The 18,884-nt window shown below is 49.9% G+C and overlaps 1 protein-coding gene across 3 annotated transcripts in view; it reads right to left on the minus strand.

The window, feature by feature from the left end:
* JDP2 (Jun dimerization protein 2) overlaps window positions 1-4,524 on the minus strand; it is a 44,274-nt gene extending 39,750 nt beyond the window's left edge. The window contains exon 1 of one of the 3 annotated variants that reach the window (XM_084791170.1): window positions 2,842-4,524. In XM_084791170.1, the coding sequence (XP_084647296.1) occupies window positions 2,842-3,139 (298 nt within the window). In that variant the 5' untranslated portion in view covers window positions 3,140-4,524. Of the gene's footprint in view, window positions 1-2,450; window positions 2,707-2,841 lie in introns of those variants that run through there. The other 2 variants (XM_084791171.1, XM_084791172.1) reach the window with 2 other exon arrangements.
* Between the last annotated feature and the right edge of the window lie 14,360 nt (window positions 4,525-18,884).

An 18,884-nucleotide genomic window follows, 5' to 3' on the forward strand; every position in this document is an offset into this window, starting at 1 on the left:
ACCACTGCATCCAGAAATCAGACTTAATGGCAGGCTCCTGCCAGGCCTCCCATCACCAGCGAGTGCAAAGAAAGACTGGTAAGTCCAACCCTGGGTCATGGAGGCATTTGTCTCTTCTGAGTCTCAACAAACCACACACACACACACACACACACACACACACACACACACACACACACACACACGCAGGCACACTGAGCTTGGCAGCCCCTGAGCTCCGAGAGCTGGTAACACAAGCCACGCATCTGACTGCCAAGACAAGCAACAGAATGAGCCAGGCCCAGTTTCATTGGCCACCATACGTTGCATATGGCCCGGGACGCAGCCAAAACAGTGTTCTCACCCTCCTCAAAGGCATAGGAGACCCTCTGTTTTCAAACACACCTCCACAGAGCCTTAATTAAAGGAAAGTGGAAAAATAGCGTGCCTGTTGCTCTGCCCCTGCCTATCGAGGTGTTCGCACACATAGCCCCGCAGGCTCACTCCCCTCCTCTTCCTCTCCATTTTGCATTTCAGACATAATTCATTCCCATGCGAAGAAAAGTCCACCGCATTGTCACACAGAAAAGAGTGAAAGTTGTGTACCAGGGGCCAAGGAAAGTTAGAGCGGAAAGAAGGCACAGCGGGGCCAGCCTAGATGCTGGGCAGGCTCCTTCCTTCCCAGAGTGGACAGAACGTGAGAGGGACAGAGAGAGAGAGAGAGAGAGAGAGAGAGAGAGAGAGAGAGAGAGAGAGAGAGAGAGAGAGAGAGATGTGGGGAGGGAGCAGGATACCAATTGCAACACCAGTAAGAACTCCATAACAAACAAGGCCCAGGAGGCCTAGCTCTGCAGGCTGAAAAGAGTAGGAGAGAGGACCCCCTGCAAACAGGTGGGAAAGAGTCAGCAGGGTTCGTTGGTAGCTACAGAAATAGGCAGTGCCTGAGCAAGCGAGCCGTGTACCGAGGCTTTGTACTGAGGCTTTTCCTAAGCGACAGTCACCGTGATGGACATAGCTCCTTGGAGATGACTGTAACCAACTTATGACAGAAGATTCAGAGGCCTTTTCTCTCCGTCCCCCTCCCCCACCCCACCCCACCCCCCATCTTTCCTGCAACCTTTCCAACCACACAGCACCCAGCTCTTCAGGAAGAGTCTAGAGCTGCGTGCTCCTCTGAACTGAAGCCAACCTGGAGGAGAAACAGAGGAGTCTTTGAGAAATCCATCCTCCCTACTTGAAGCAGTGAAAGCTGGGGCACCCCCGGAGGCACAAGAATAGCTGTTGTTTCTATCCCCTGGACCTCGAGTTTCTGCAAAACCCAAGAGCCCAGCTCACATCTGATCCCCAGTTAAACTCTCCCCTAGAAACCTGCGCAGGAAGATAAGGCTGCCATCCAAGCTGCAGGCAGATTTGTTTTAAAAGTAATGAAAGCAAGAGGGGGTGTATTTAAACCCTAAGGTGGAGGGGAGGGAGACTTGGGGGTGGGAGGGAGGGATGCTAACTGCGGTACCCAACTGAGGTGCAGGGTTCATGCTTGCTGAATTAAGATCCTGGCTAGAGTGGCCCAAGGTTTAGCAGCGCACACAGTGCAAGCCCTTCTCGGACACAGACCTGTGCTGCAGCCCCCTACCCTGAATGCCAGCGAGAAGGCGCCACTCCTACACACGGAGGGCCGGACCTAGAAGATCGACACAGTTGGTTGATTCCTTCCTTGCGCCCGCCTCCCCACCTCTATCCCCCAAATGGCCCATCCATTTCTGCAAATGAGCCAGGGCTTCTCAAGCTTGCCTGCTCCCCCAGATACCCAGGCAAAGCCCGTCTCTACCACTCCAGGGTCCAGGAGTCCAGATGGAAGGCCTAGTCTTCTTGGCGAGAGGGACAGAAGAATGAGTGCCTTCTAAGCTGGGCAGGTTACCTGAAGAAGCCTGCTTACCTTCTTATGTAACCTGAAGTGCGAGACAGGATCCCAAGGGGACCCGGGACTACCCGTGGTTCCCTCCTAACCCAACCAGAGCCCCGCAGCAATGGTCCTGAGCGAAGGAAGCCCTGTTGGTTAGATGTCTTTCCCAACACCCTCCTCCAGGTCTTGCGGAGCTGCGGAAGAGACTAGGGTGCGACCTGTCAGCAGGTCTGGAGCGGGTATGGCCCCTCGAGTACACCCCGCCCCACCCCCGCCGCAGTCCCTGATACAGTTTTCTCCCGCTCACCCCGCCCTCTCCGCCACCCGTGCACAGAGCCTCCCAGCAAGCGCACTTGGGGGGAGGAGAGCGAGAAGGGAGCGCCCCGCTGTCCCAGCCACAGACAGGACTGCCTGGCCCAGCCCGGGAAGCCTAGGGTGGGCAGCGGCTGCAACGCTCTGGTAGATAGCTCGCGGCCCCGGAGCAGTGAAAGCAACCAGCAGTAGCTACTATGGGGGTGGCCGTCTCAGGTGTCCGCGGCCCCGCGCCCCGCCTCCCCGCGCCCCCACGCACCCACCGTGCAGAAGCCGCTGGCGGAGGCGGCGCCCCCGGGCCCAGAAGCCGGCTGCAGGCGCCGTGCCCACTCCGCTCTGCTGCCGCCCGCTGCCCAGGCCCGTCCCGGCCCGGGAGCCGCCGCGGCGCCAGCCCCGCCGCCGCCGCTGCAGCGTCCGCCGCCGCCAGCGCCCCCCGTCGCGGCCGCTGAGCGTCCCTCCCGCAGGCTGTGGCGGGCGGCGGGACGGGTTGCATCAGCCCCGGCTATATAGCGGGCCCTGAGTGGCGGGGAGGGGTCGGGAATGCGGAACCGGCCGATCTGCCAGCTCCACACGTCAGAGGGGGACGGAGAGGAAGAGAAGGAGGGGACGAGGAGGAGGGGGTGTGGATCGCGCGCTTCACACCCACTGACCTTCACCTCCCCCGCTGCCGGCGCCCTCCTCCCGCCGCCGTTCACTCTCCTCCGCCTGCGGGGCTGGCCGGGGCCCCGCCGCGCTCCTCCCGGCAGCATCGCGGTCCCACGGAACGCCCCGCCCGCGGCTCCCCGGAGCGACAGGCAGCAGGACCGGGCGAGCGGTTATGTAAGCGCATCCCCTGCTCGGCCTCGCTGCCGCCACCCCCAAAACACTGCGCAGCCGGGGTGGCAGCGACACGAAGGCGGCGGCCGGACAAGCAGAGAACCCCTTCCAGCTCAGTCCGCGTTGAACCATCTTCCTCTGTCCGGTGCGCTCTCCCCCCAAACCCAGACCGAGGGTGGCGTCCGCTCAGTGGTGTCTTCGGACGCTGCAGGATCTCGCAAGCGTGTTTTGTTTTTTCCGTGAAGGAGCATGGGCGGGGGTTTAAGGCCTTTGAGAGCCTCTATCCCTACCCAGTGTCCACCAAAGCGCCCTGATGTCCTGAAGGCCTGCGGTGAGATCCAGAGCTGGAGCTGCAGCCTGAGGCCACCGTTGTATCAGTGGCTGGCCCAGTTTGACCCAGGGCTCTTTGCCCAACTCCAGCAGGCTTTTGCCTCCCTTTGACAGGACGCAGCAGTGAGCCAACCTGACTTCTGCAAGACCTCCAACTGCCGTCTTCCCACGTGGACTCCCACGACCAGCTTCCACACCCTCCTCCCAATCTCCTACAGAGGAAGATGGTAAAGGACACTTTAAGAGAAAATATGATGGCCCTTTGAAGGCTGGTACACAGAGCCCTCAATCAGAAATGCATGTGGCATCTGAAAACTATTACTCAACACACACACACACACACACACACACACACACACACACACACACACACACACACCCTTGGTTGACCAGCCATATCCCCTACCTTTCTGTTTAAACCAGAGATGAGTGACAATGCTGACACTTAGTGACCTTCTGCCGCCTTTTCAGAGAGATGGCAGGCCATCACTCATAGCAGACAGGAAGTGAAAGAAAAAGTGTGTGCCTTCGTAGAGTGCAAATGCTGAGAGCGAAAGACCGAAAGACGGAGGGAAGGAAGTACACGCGCCAAGTTGGAGAAACAGGACTCCATCTGCCTGCCTGCAGGGAGGCATCACTCCTCTTGCTGCCCTCAAGTCTTCCTGCAGGGGAGAACAGGTTCAACAGAAAGAGACAGATCAAGTCCCAATGACATCACTTGTCATTCTTGTCCATCCTTCGTTCACAGTCACCATCAGCAACTTCCCTCAAAACGCTGAGGCAAGGAAAAAGAAAGTAAGACTCCAAAGGAACACAGGCTACAAACTCAGAAGTTTCGCCAGAGTCTCTCCATCCTCCAAAAGCCAGCAACACCTTTACAACAGCCACAAAGATCAAAGCTGGAGACTGTGAAACTGGCCTACGTGATGTTTCTTCCCCTCAAGATGAGGGTCTGGGCATTTATGCGAAATAAAACACTGAACAGGGAAAGCATTACTTTACTACGCATCCTCTGTTGGGACTTTGAAAAAGCTAAACTGATCTCTATGTGGGGACCAATAATTAACGTGTGGTTAAAGCTGGCCCTTCCCTGGGCCTGCTTTGGATTGTGGTTGGGAGACTGGTGGATCTATTAGACCTTTACTTCCTCCGCAAGTTAAATATGCTACGGGGAAGGCACTGGGGTGTCACTAAGAGGGGGTCATTAAGGGGGAGCCACTAAGGGGGGGCAGTAAGGGGGGCCACTAAGGGGTCTTTATTCCCTTAGATCTCCCCATAACATCCATTAGGCTTCCTCTTTTTTGATAGAGGTGTTCTCCAGGTATATATAGGATGCTATACAAACACAGCTCAAGATCCTCCCTTCTAGCCATACTGTTTCCTACCAAGCACCTCTGTGTAGTCATTGCCTCTGGGAGAGGCTGGAGAGAAAGGCCATAGCTGGCTCTTTTGTGCAGACTTTCAGTCGCCTGATGCAACTGATCTACCTCAGGCTCTTAGGGAAACAGTGATCTAGCCTGAGGCTGTCTGAATTTAGGTGTGCAGTCTCTTGCAACTAAAAAAAAAAAACACCAACAAAAAAAGCCTCCATCAAGATGCTCATCCATGGCTAGTGGGCTGATTCAGGGATAATCACACACCCCAAATAACCTTGGTGAAGCTAGGAGTTTCCTGGGATGACCGGGAAGAGGCTACCAGAAGTGGACCTGAGACTTGTAGGCACCTCCTCAGCAAAGGAGTTGGCTGGGGGTGATATTAATGCAAAGGATGGAAGGGAGTAGCCAAGCCACCAAGGGAAGTGACAATGGAATGGTGTGCAAATGCCACCGAGTCTTTGCACGCAGACGACAGGCCTGCTACCTTCCCTGTCTTTGGAGATTTCATTTCAGGGGATCTGTAAGCTGTGGCTTGTCTGCAGTAGCTTGGGTTTAGATTTGCTACCAGAACCCTCATCAGTGGAGCGGGTGTTGGGGTGGGGATAAAGAAAGTCCGGTTAGTGGAGTGCTTCTTAGCAAGCACAGTCCCCAGCACCAGCATACACTTGGGATAGTGAAGCCTGCCCATCAGCTCAGTGTTCCCCTGGCAGGGGAGGAGGGGTCGAGAGTTCAATTCATCCTCTATCACATAGTGAGTTTCAGGCCAACCCGGTATACATAAAAATCTGGCTAAATAGGTAAACATACACTAGCTGTTGTTACCTTTTATTTGGACTATCCTGTCTTAAAGGTCAATGGATGTCAGTGAATCCCGAGCTCTTTGCAGAGGAAAAAGTGAATTGATGAGGTAAAACAATTCCCCAGAACTGACCTCCAACGTTAAAAGAGGAAGCAGTAGTTCTGACTAATCAACAAATCGGCTCATCTTTACACTCAGTGTTTACTGAAAATCTGCTACGTGCCTGTAACCTGTGACGTGCACAAAAAAATGTGGCTCCTCACCTGTCCCCACCTCCCACCTAGTGAGGAGGGAAAAATAAAAAACAACCAGCAGCAAGGTCAAATGTAGCGGAGGGGTCATTACGTGACAGGAACCATCAGCACTGTCTGAATCCAGGCAGGATTCCTGCTTCAGTCTCCATTCAAACTGTGTCCACCAAAATTTAAAACCGCGGATGCTTCTTCACACAGGACGGAGCTAGGCTGCAGCAAGGCCACCATGATCTGAAGATTCTGTAAGGCATCGATTCATCTAGCTTACAAAGTACCAGGGATTCTTCAGCTTTGCCAAAACACATATGTTGGCCCTACGCTTGGGCAAAGGCTTCTAACAGAAAGCTTATTTCATGCGCTCACATTTCATGCAATTTACCGACTGCCGGACTGACAGGGGAAAACGGCGTGACTGTATGAAGGTGTGCTACCACCGCCGTAAAGCTGAAAGATGGTACAGCAAATCACCCTAAGCCAGGATCGTGTGCAGCAGCCGAGGGGCTCCTGCAGCAGCCTTTGTGCTACTTACTTTTTGTCATTGCTGGGATCAAATAACTGTCAGGAAGGAAAGGGTTATTTTACCCTGTGGCTCAGGGGATGGCGTTCTTCTTGGTGGGGCTGGTATGGTGGCAATAGTCTTGGTCGTATCCCAGCACATCAGGAAAAAGGAAGAAGAGTCATGCTGCACCTGGCTTGGTTTCTCCTTGTTTCATTTTTACTTGGCCCAGAACTCTGGGCATGGGATGGTACCACCAGGTAGGTCTTGTGCCCTGAGTTAACCCTCCCTCCAGTTAAACCTCTCTTTTCGGTTCCTTTCTTCCTCCATCTCCTTTTTCTCATCCTCTTCTCTATGTGCCAAATATTTCACTCAAATTCTGTATTTCCACCTTCTATTTAAAAAGCAAAGCCACGCCCAGCTGGTGGCACACACCTTTAATGCCAGCACTCCAGAGGCAGAGGCAGGAAGATCTCTTGAGTTTGAGACTAGCCTGGTTCCAGGACAGCCAGGGCTACACAGAGAAAAACCTGTCTCCAAAACCCAAAATAACAACAAAGCAAAGCCAAGGGCTCACAACCAAATAACCCTCAAAGCCAGACAACTTTAGGAGTGAAAGTGGGCTAGTTATGGAACTAGCAAGCATTCCCCAGCCCACAAGAAAGGTTACTCCTTACTCTTGTGTGACAAAACTTTTCCTGGGGGGACCCAAATGCACACATCTACTGACCCCCAGATAGGAACCCAGGACAGACCAAAGTACGGATACCACCAAAGACCAATTTGATGAACCATGAGTTCTATTGAAGTTACTTACAGGAGAAAAATAACTAAAAGACAGCTGCAGCATGACAAAGCCTACCCCAGTGTGACACCTGGAGCACACTGCACACACAGCCTGCAGGCAGCTCAACAGACTGGAGAGAGTCTTTCCAGGTGCCTCAGTTGATCTAAACCTCTTGCAGGCAGCTGGTGTGGTCTCACAGCCTTCTTTGCAGCTTTGCTCTGCCCCTCTCAGAGGGGCTTGTGTTTCTTCTGGCAGGAAAGAGCCTAGTGAATCTAACCGCCTTCAGGGACTTCCAGAAGCTTCTTTGAGTTGTTTGCCTTCCTGTGTAAACAGCAGGGTGTAATGTTTGGATCTGGGAGGAACCTGTACGTGTCGCTCACACAAGACAACTACGGCGGATGTAGGTGATTGCCCAGGGCGGCCATTGTATAGGTGAGAGCTTGGAATCATACCTTTGTGTCAGCAAGGACACTATAACAAAGAGAGGAGAGAGGGACCAGGCACCAGCAGCTCAGTCACCCATCTTGGAATGTATCACTTTCACTTCATTTCACTGGCCAAAGCAAGGTGGTTCTTGATTTCAAACTCCACAGAGAAGAGGACCAAGAGTTAATGAGCAATCAGTGTCTACACAGCATGTACTCTCTTATGCCAATGATAGACTCGAGCCCACTAGAAACGGCTCTCTTGGCATGGGATGTGAACACACAAGTTTGACACAGCCCCATCTACTTTCAGCCACTTACACGGCCTGCCTAGATGTTCAAGCTGTTTGTTTTTGCAAGTCCTGATGTAGACAAAGCCAATCTCAGTATCCACCGATCATGCGATCATGTAATTCCTATGGTCTACGAAGTGACACCACACACACACACACACACACACACACACACACACACACTCACTCACTCACTCACATTTTGAAGTCTTTTGGGACTAGCTGGAGGAAGTCACTGGGGATGAGTCCCTGGGGTTGTGCTATCCCTGCCTGCTTCCTGTTGTTGTGTTGTGAACAGCCTCTCTCACACACTATCGCTGCCACACCCTCCCAGCCACAGAGCACTGAAAAGCTCTGAAACCATGAGCTGAAACAAAGCTCTCCTCTCTCAAATCATTTCTTTGAGGGATTGTGATCACAGCCACCCCAGAGTAACAAATACATGGTGTGGCCTGAGTTGTCCAGGCACAGTTGGTCTCCCAGACTACAGTAATTGGTCTAGCGACAGGTTCATGACAGGTTTCATATGTCAATACCAAGGAAAAGTCATTGTTTTCTCTTTGTTTTTCATTCATTCTTTCTTTCTTTTTGAGACACGGTTTCTGATCTCAAATTTATAAAGATTCTCCAGCTTCTGCCTCCCCAGTGCTGGGGTCACAGGCATGCACCACCACGTCCAGCAGTTTCTTTCTTTAAAGTATCACTGTAGGCACATAGACTGCAGCTGTTGGTGGTCACTTTCCTATCATGTGACAAGAGTCTTACCCAGAAAGAAACCAACGCATAGAGGAAAAGAAAGTTCAGACATGTGAGAAGAGAAGTAACCATGACTTCATCATTTGAGTCATCGAGTTGAACATGTCACAGGATCAGACTTTAGCCATTGTAGTGATGGAATCAGCCTCTTCCTTTCTTGATCAGATAGCTTGGGGAGGGTTTTTTATTTTTATTTTTTTTTTGACACTTGCCACTAAAAGAATGCTGGAGAATACATACAGAAGATATCCAAAGTCAAGCTTTTAAAGGAATGCTGAATTGGCTCCATGGAATTTTATCTATTTCTATTCTTGTTCATCCATCAAATGCCACTCAACCTCTGATCTGCGACTAAATACAGAACTGCAGGAATTGCTTTCTCATGGTTCACAGTTGAGCTAGTCATTTAAATAATTTAGTCAGCCAGCCTCATTTGAATAACTGCTAGGAGCTGGCACCACCCTTTTAAAAGAAGCAAAGTAAAAAGAAAATATCACCTCTTCCTGCCCGTGAAGAATGGCAGCCTACAGACTGGGAGTACAGGCCAGATGGCACAGTGCTTGGCTCCCACACAGAAAGCCCTGGATTCAACCCCCAGCACCCAGAAACCAGCTATGTTGGTCCAATGCTCAAAAGTTGGAGGCGGGAACAAAAGGAATTCAAAGTCATAGCAAGTGGGAGGTCAATCTAGGCTATAGAAGACCCTGTCCCCAAAACAAACAAATAAGTAAGTAAGTAACAAAACCAGAACACATACACAAAACAACAACAACAACAGCTTCAAGGTTCAGGAAGATGAGTGATATTCATAGATTTGAGGCAATGAATGACTGGGACCCAAGGAAAACTTGATACATTCTGCCCCCAGAATGTAAGTTGTCCCTGAAAGCAAATACCCAGGACTATAGGTAGACTAAACTCTGTTAGATCAAAAATGATGTTTCAGTCATAGTAAACTTAAAATCATACGTTATTAGTATTGGCTAAATTAGTGAATGAATTAACAGATTCTGGATAGGACCCAGTCTTATTTAGATCACCCTGACCATCCAGCAGGAGGCAAATAAGAAACGGCATACGAGTTGGGCATGGTGGTGTACACCTGTCATCCTAGCACTGGAGGCTCAGGCAGGATGCTCTAAGTTTGAAATCAGCCTGGGATACATGGTGAATTCAACATGGGGTACATAGTAAGACCTTTTCTCAAAATTAAACAAGCAAAGCCGGGTGTGGAGGCGCACGCCTGTAATCCTAGCACTTGGGAGGCAGAGGCAGGCCGATTGCTGTGAGTTCGAGGACAGCCTGGACTACGAAGTGAGTCCAGGACAGCCAAGGCTACACAGAGAAACCTTGCCTCAAAAACAAACAAACAAACAAACAAAACAAAGGAGGGGAGTAGGGAGAGAGGTGGGAAGGGAGGGAGGAAACACCATAATTGAGTACAACACAGAAATAAGATCTGAGACGAGCTTGGTGCATTTGCTTAAATCTGACAGAACATTACGATCCTAGAGACAGACAGTGAGGAATCATCAGGGTATCTTTCCAAGAAGAGGTTTCCACTTAGCCCCACACAATGCTGCTTCTAAAAGCACCAAAAACTTTCCCACATCTCCTTCTTTCTTTCTTTACCCCTGCATCCCACAGCAAGGAGGTGTTCTGCAGATTGGCAGGACTTTAACATAAGAAGTCTGGACCTAGTACCAGCCTAGGTGGCTCAAACTGTCATCCCAGCTCTTAGTCAATAGAGTCAAAAGGATAAGGAGTTCAAGGCCAGCCTCGGCTACATACTGAGTTCTAGGCCCACCTGGGCTATCTGAGAACCTCTTTTTAAAAGCAAAGAGCAACAGAGAATAAAACAGCTGGACCTTACTTTCCTCACTTGTAAAATGAGCATCTAGAACCGCATCGCATCGTATCTGCCATGTGCTAAGGGCTCAATACATGTTGCCATTTTAATGAACACCATCACTGTCACAGTTACTTTTCTTGTTACTGGATAAAGTAGCAGGAACTTGAAGAATCTGTCAGGGTTGGATCTGCAGTCAGGAAGAAGGAAGGAAGGAAGGGAGTGCTGGTCCTCAGCTCATCTTTTCCTTTTTACACATCTCAGGATCTCAGCCCAGGGGATGGTGCCGCCCACTGTGAGTGAGTCTTCTGACCTCAACCCAATCAAGACATTCTCCCGCAGGCATGTCAAAAGATCCACCTCCCAGGCCATTCTAGATCTCGTCAAGATGTCAACTGACATCAACCACCACCGTCACCCTGATTATAACCATCAGTGTGATGTTTCACCCAACCAAGACCCTGCTGCTATGTAGCCCTCTCAGATCGGTGAGACTCATGGTGACTCCTCCCTCTCTTAAGCCGAGTACCCAACTCCAATATCTGATCATCCTCGATTTTAAACTCTGCTCCTTATTTCATATGCACCGCCACCCTCTTCTGCTTAGACCTGCCTGCGGAGGTGGGGACAAAATCGTAAAACTGTTAAACTCCTATACCCCTCCCCATCTCCCCCCACACCCCCACACCTCCCCCCCTGAATCCTCCATCCCCCCACCCCCATCCCCCACCACCGCCCCCCAACCCCGCCAACCTCGTGCTTGAGCTTCTGATTGGCTTGACCAACATTTAACTAAACAGTGGGTGGAGCCCAGGAAATGATTTCTTTTGAATTCCTGCTGACGCAGAAAGCAGTCTGGGTTCTGGCTTTTCAGAATCTGGCACTCAGAGGAAGGATAGCAGGCTACCAAGAAGAGACTTGATACCCTATGAGCATATACAGGGGGAGGAGGTCCCCCTTAGTCACAGTCATAGGAGAGGGGAGTAAGGGGAAAATGGAAGGGAGGAATGGGAGGATACAAGGGATGGGATAACCATTGAGATGTAATGTGAATAAATTAATAAAATATATTTTTTAAAAAAACAAAAAACAAACAAACAAAAAGAATCTTCACCAGCCTGGTCTTTAAAAAAAAGAAAAAAAAATCTTCACCAAGCCGGGGGTGGGGTGGGGGGGGTGGGGGGGTGGCGCATGCCTTTAATCCCAGCACTCGGGAGGCAGAGGTAGGTGGATCTCTGTAAGATCGAGGCCAGCCTGATCTACAAAGAGAGTTGCAGGACAGCTGAGGTTACACAGAGAAACCCTGTCTCCAAACAAACACACTCTCCCCCGCAAAAAAATAAGAATCTTCACCAGGCAGAGCAGACAGAATTATCAGTCGTACCTCACAGCGCAGGACACCTAGCCTGGTAAGGCGAGGAAGGTGCTGTACTTCATCCAGGAGGAAATTAGGGCCCACACTGGTGACACAGATCTGACTGAGCAAAAGTTACCGTGGGAATAGTTCTCAGGCTGCTTTTCTGCTGTGTGTCTTAAAACAACCATCAATAAAAAGTTATTTCAGTAAATGTTTATGGAAGGGGGGGGCAGTCCCCCAGGTTTGCTGCGTGAGGTGGTGTTTCCTGTGACACTCATCAGTCTTGGTGTGGTGGAGAGAAATGTGAGGAGGCGCTCCAGGGGCAGTGACTGGGCTAGTGTGTGGGCTCGGGCAGGGGGAGGGGTGGGATTGCCACTTCTAGGAAGGCTCTTCCGCTCCAGGCAAGGGCGCCAGGTTTGACGCCTGCGTTTTTCTAAGCACACTGCCCAAGATGGCCAGTGTGTACTTTCCAGAACAACACCCCCACATCTCAAGCTGATGGAGTCCCCACACCAGGGCCGTGGATGGAAAATGCACCCACGGAGACAGGAGATGCTCCCTATGTGTTAATGGACAAGCGGCTGTCATCATCCAACAGTGGGGATGAAATGAATGCACTCTTGTAAGAGGACACCTCTCTGGCAGGCCCCGTGGATCTCACAAAAGAGAGGCCCTAACCTCCCTTAGGGAGGCTTGGGGACAAGGGCCTCTTTGGTACCCCGGGCTTGGTTCACAGGCTCCTTTTCAGATTTCATACCCACAATTCCTCTGTCCTCCCACCTGGCGCCTCTTGCCAGCCTTCCTCTATCTCCTTAATACACCTCCTTAATCCTCCCCTTCCTCCTTTTAAAAGCCTGCCTTTCCTTTCAAATACTTCCTCCAGTGCAGCCTTGTTATTTTTGTACGTGCCCCGTCAAGGTTGACCCCAGAGGGCTCTGGCTGAAGGCAGGTTTCAGACCACAGGCTCCTTCCTTCTTCCAGCGCCTGGTCAGTCCGCAAATATTTGATGAGGCGCACAAGCAAGGCTGTTATCGTCGGAAACCGATGAACAAGGTTAGCCCCGCTTGTGGGTGGGTGAATAATTAGCCAATGAACTAAATAATGACAAGAGTGAACGGGAGAATTAAGAAGTGTCACAAGACAGAAAAGCCACTGCAACCACCTTCCCCCTAGTTAACCAGAAAATGTTAGACAGCTGTGCTTGGTAGCACACACCTAAAATCCTAGAACTTGGGAAACCAAAGCCCACGTTCATGAACTTGAAGCCAGCCTGGACTCTACTGTAGGTCCCACCACACCCTGGCCGATAGAAAGAGATCTTAGCTAACACACAGCAAAACCAGAAGGTCTTGTTGAAACCAGCATGGTGCCCTAGGACTGTCCCTCACAGTGCATCCGTCGGTAAGAACTCTTTTAAAAAACCTTCTCCGAAGGCCTTCTCTCTTCTCTTTCCCCCATGGCTCAAAGTTTCCACGCTATAGGACATCTCTGCAGCCATGATTCTTCCCAGATCTGCTGGCCACTTTGAAAGGGAATGCCACAAAAATCTCACCACACAGCAGGCCTCACAAAAGAGGTTTACGGCAGTAGTGGGGGGGTGGGAGGGTGGGGATCGCTGGTGCAAAATGGCTGCCTCTGAGCGGAGAATGGAGACAGCAACAGTCCAGGCTGTGCCGGAGGTCATGCGCATAGGGAGAATAGTGAAAGCATGCCGGCTTGGCGCTGAGTCGTTAAAGGTGGGGTAGGGGTTGTGGAGTGGGGGATGGGGGAACTCTGGGGAACCTGTTTCCAGAACGTGGGCAGTTCTTAGTATTAACAACACCCTTGGTATCTCTGGCCGTATATACGCACTTTTAAACTAATAACCAATCTTTTAAGATTAGTACATACAGGCTGGAGAGATGGCTCAGAGGTTAAGAGCACTGGTTGCTCTTCCAGAGGTCCTGAGTTCAATTCCCAGCAACCACGTGGTGGCTCACAACCATCTATTAAGAGATCTGGTGACCTCTTCTGGCCTGCAGGCACACATACAGGCAGAACACTGTGTATCTAATAAATAAATAAATCTTAAAAAAAAAAAAAAAAGATTAGTACATAGGTAAAACAGAAAGTGATGGTGAGGAAAGGGCGGATCCTGGAACCAGGGTGCCCATTTTCACGACTCTCTGATGCATGCTAGCTGTGTGGCCTTTGGCAAGTTACTTAAACATGCTGTGTTCAGTTCCCCACATTATTAATAGGGTCTATTTAATAATGCTCAACCTAAAGATGTATTATAGAGCTGTGAGGAGGAACCACCCATTTGTAACAATGCTCATTGTTTAGTAAGGGCTGGAACTTTTGTCAAAGGGACCTGTCACCTGACAGCAATAAAGGATGCTCCGGATGTAAAGAGACACAAGAAGGAAGTCAGTGCTCTGAAACCAGTCTACACTCGCTGGGTCACCTTAAGGAGCAGTCTGACCACGTGCGTTATGTACATGACGCAAGGCCTGGATGCAGCTCTATGGGTACTGAGTGAGGACATTTGCTGGTGCCTTTCTTCATTTGGGTAATGAGGGGAAAACACAGGGGCTGGAGAGATGGCTCAGGGGTTCAAAGCAATTGCTGCTCTTGCAGAGGACCAAGATTTGGTTCCTAGCACCCACCTGGTGGCTCACGACCTTTTGTAACTAGTTCCAGGAGATGGATCACCATCTTCTTGCCTCTATGGTCACTGTACACACATAGGGCACAACACCATACACATAAAATAAGAAATAAAATACAAATTTAAGCAGAAAAGGGGCTCTAAAGCTGGAACTACCAGATGATCCTTCCATTGCCATTAATATTAATTGTCTACTTGAGATCCCTAAATCCATTTTGGGAAGATAGTCAGGGTACTAGGAGCTAAGCAGTTCACAGCTATGTGAGAAGTTTTAGTGTCTGTTTCTTGATGGCACTTGGGATGGGTTTCTCAGAGAAGAAAAAGCTTTCCCAAGCCTCTGCCTAGCAGCATTCTCCCCAAGGCAAAGTTCCCTGTGGGAAATCTCTTTGCCAACATACTTCTACTGTGAGCTTGAAGCGTTAAGGTAAGGTGCATGGCCTGGGCCTACAGCTTGGCTCTCAGCTATCTCTGAAAAGCAAATGGAGTTGAGGTCACTGATGGTCTGGACCTGAGACCATATAACAGGGACAGTGGTACCCTCTCCCTCTCTTAGGCCAAGATGGAAATCCACTCAAGGACATCTGAATACAGACTCCATTGTGTCATCATCCAGAGATGCCAGGCTCAGAGTCAAGGAGATGAGCCAGGTGTTGTTCAAGAGATGTTGGACCATTAAGGAAAAAGAGACAATTTCTTCTTAATCTGTCCTTAAGTTTGGAAAAGCATCTTCTTTGGACCTACCACCACCTCTCATTTGTCAGCACTGAGTTGCAGGCACTCTTCTGGACCAATCCTGATTGATTTAGACCCCACTCACCTAATGGAGGCTGAATCTCTGAACCTCTTAGACACTTGAAGGCTGTATCAGTGGAAAAGGAGAAAGTAGGCTCTTAGCAATGCAACAGGCAAGCCTTGTTCCCAGGCACTCAGTTTTGTTTGCAACAGGACAGCATTGTAGATTAGCCAAGCAGTGGTGGCACACACCTTTAATCTCAGCACTAGGGAGGCAGAAGAAGGTGGATTTCTGTGAGTCCAAGGACAGCCTGGTCTACAGAGTGAGTTCCAGGAAAGCTAGGGGTGTGCAGAGAAATCTTGTCTTAAAACAAAACAAAACAAAACAGCAACAGCAGCAGCAACAACAACAACAACAACAACAAAACCGTTATTGATTGAAGGTGGCTTTGAAGTCAGCCAGGTGGGTCCAAATTGCACCTCACAGTGACTAAAAATCCTTGAGGACTCAGCACCCCCAGAGCCCTGGATTGACTTAAAGGATTGCTATGAGGATCCAATGAGGGGTGTGTGTGTGTGTGTGTGTGTGTGTGTGTGTGTGTGTGAGAGAGAGAGAGAGAGAGAGAGAGAGAGAGAGAGAGAGAGAGAGAGAGACAGAGAGAGACAGAGAGAGACAGAGAGAGACAGAGACAGAGAGACAGAGACACAGAGACACAGAGAGACAGACAGAGACACAGAGAGACAGACAGAGACAGAAAGACAGAGAAGGGAGGGAGGGAGGGTGGTAGAGAGAAGGAGGGAAGGAAGGAGGGAGGGAGGGAGGGAGAGAAGGAGAACAGATTCCAGCATCACACTAGACGGCATCCTCTATTGAAGTATTCAAGGTGTTCAGGGCAGACAAACTATTTAGAATGATGCTCTAATAGAGAAAACCAGATGACCTTGTGGCAGAACATGGACCTAACTTGATCCAGCACTGAGCTTTCCTCGCTGGAGCCACAGCTGACACAGAACAGTACTTGGCTAATGAAGGGCAGAATGCAGGCTGGTCACTCAGACAAAAGATGCTCAAGTGCTCAGTATATGTGGTTTTGCTCCTGGGGATGTTGGAATGGTGCTGTTAAGAGCATTTTCTCTGGGCATGTATAGACTTGAGGATTCTGCCTCCAAAGAAAGTCTTCCACTCTGTTGCAGTGGAGAGAAGCCACTCTTTCTGTGCATGAGATCGTGTACAGCAAGGGATTGCAGTGCCAAAAGCCAGTGGCAGCCAATCGATTGGAACCAGCTCTTTAAAACGTTCCTTTTTTTTTTTTTTAATAGTAGCTAATATTGATTGAGCTCCTACAGGTGCCAAGCACCACACCAGATGTTTCAGATCTGTTAAGTCTCCCAGTCTTCACAGAAACCCACAGAGCAGGCTCTTATTTTGCAGTGCTCGCTGACAGCCACAGTCTCAGGGACAGAGCCACAATGTCAACTCAGATTCCATAGACAAAACCCATGCTCTTAACCACACTTGGCACAGGGAGTTTTGTTGCTGTTATGATTTGGTCTTGTTTTCAATAGATTTTTAAAGTCTACTGAAACTCCACCCCATCAACACCTCTGAGCACGACGGTATAAAGTATGGGAATGGAGGAGCCCACGTGACACACAAAGCTGCTCCGGGATTCCAGTGGTATACGATGGCACAAATCCACTGCTGGCACATCACTCTAAATAGTTGCCCTGAACGCCCTCTGCTCTTTGCCAGCGTGTGCCTTCCCTCTCCAACATCTGGCAAACACTGATCCTTCTCCTGTCTCCAGACTGTCGCCTGCTGTGAGCGTCAGCTGGTTGGAATGAAGCAGAAGGACTTCTGACACTCTCTGGTGACTCCAAGTCTCTCCCGCATCTTTCGGCTTGGGAGCTCCCTTCTTTCCGTCACTGAATAAAAGTCCATCATCTGGACATACAACAATTTATTTACTTGCTCTCTTTGTTGCTTGAGATATTGGGCATCTATGAATGATAGTTACAAACATCTGTAAGCAAGTTACCCTCCCCCCCACCCCCTGTACCTCTTTTTTCTTTTTCTTTTTGTTTATTTGGTTGGTTCAGTTTTTCAAGACAGGGTTTCTCTATTTAGCCCTGGCTGTTCTGGGCTTGCTTTGTAGACCAGGCTGGCCTCTATACCAGAGACCTGTTCTGCCTCTTCCTCCAGAGTGCTGGGATTAAAGGTGTGTACTACCATGGCCGGCTGTAGGCAGGTTTTTATGTGATCTTAAGTTTTCAACTCCTTTGAGTAAATACCTAGGAACACGGCTGCTGAATCAGGTGGAAAAGAAGATGTATATACAAGAAACTGCTAAGGTGTCTTCCCGAGTGCCTGTATCATTTTGTAACCCCACCGGTGGTACGTGAGCTCTGGTTGCTCCACATCCTCATCAGCATTTGATACTGTCAACATTCTACAATTGAGCCATGCTAACTACTGTCTAGCAGCGTCTCGTTGCTGTTTTAGTTTCCTGTTTTCTGATGTTTCACATTTAATGTCAGCGTCTTTTCATACGCTTATTTGTTGTCTGTGTGCCCCATTTTGGGAGGTATCTACTTAAGTCTTTTGCCCTTTTTGGTGGTGGTGGTAGCAGTGTGCATGCATGTGTGTGTGTGTGTGTGTGTGTGTGTGTGTGTGTGTGTGTGTGTGTGTGTGTGCGCGTGTGTGTGTGTGTTGGAACCCAGGTACACACACCAGGAGCCCGAGGACATTGGGTACCCTGCTCCATCATCTTCCACCTATTCCTTTAAGACAGTGTCACTCACTGAGCATGGGTCTGAACTGAAGGGGCAGCCAGCAAATGCTGATAATCCTGCCACCTCCATCTCCAGCAGCACTGGGGTGGCAGGAATGCACAGCCACACCCATACATCATCCAGAATGGCCTGGAATCCATACTCAGATGCTCATGCTTATCCACCAAGCCATCTCTCCAATCCCATTGTTTTGTTTTGTTTTGTTTTGTTTTGTTTTGAGACAGGGTCTTACTATAAATCCCTGGTCCTCCCTGAACACTTAAGTGATCTTACTGCTTCTTCCTCCCAAGTGCTGGGACCTAAGTGTGCCCCACCACATCTGGCTATCGGCTTCCCTGCAGCTGGGTTTTGCAGAACAGCATGTTTAAGGTTACCCAGGGCTTCACAGCATCAGGGATGGGAGAAACGACTTCAGGAATCACCCATTTGTTGTATACATGTGAAAGAGCACACACACTCTCAGGGCAGAGCCCTGTGCCCTCCATCATACTGTATATGATTAGGCCATTTCCTTTGTGGGCAGTTGGCTCCCAGTGACAGAGGTCACACCTGACCACCGTTATCTACTGCACAGTGTTCAGCATGTGATCCGTGGAGGAGAATGAATGATCTAACTCTGACTTTTTGCACTTTTCCAGAGAGCTGACCTCTGACCTCTGCTCCTATCTGTAAGGAAGGAAGAGAAATCAGCGCTCTGGATCCTCCCTGATGCAACCATCAGAGCAAAGGCCACATCAGGCTACAGGTCCTAGGCTTGGCTCTACACAAGCATCACCTAGCAGATGCCAGAGCCTGACCCCCCGGGCATTCACACTGCACTTGTGTTTGCTGTGTTCCTAGACTAAGCCCTCTATACACATGATCATATTTAGTTGTTCCTCATGCGTGCTGCAGCGTGAGCCTAGTTATCATCCTCACGCTGCAAAGAGAAAGCAAAGCTCAGAAGGTTTAAGGAAGTCACTCAGGGTCACACAGCTAAT

The sequence above is a fragment of the Acomys minous genome (genome assembly GCF_964271855.1).
Source record: "Acomys minous genome assembly, chromosome: 8".
NCBI lineage: Eukaryota > Metazoa > Chordata > Mammalia > Rodentia > Muridae > Acomys > Acomys minous.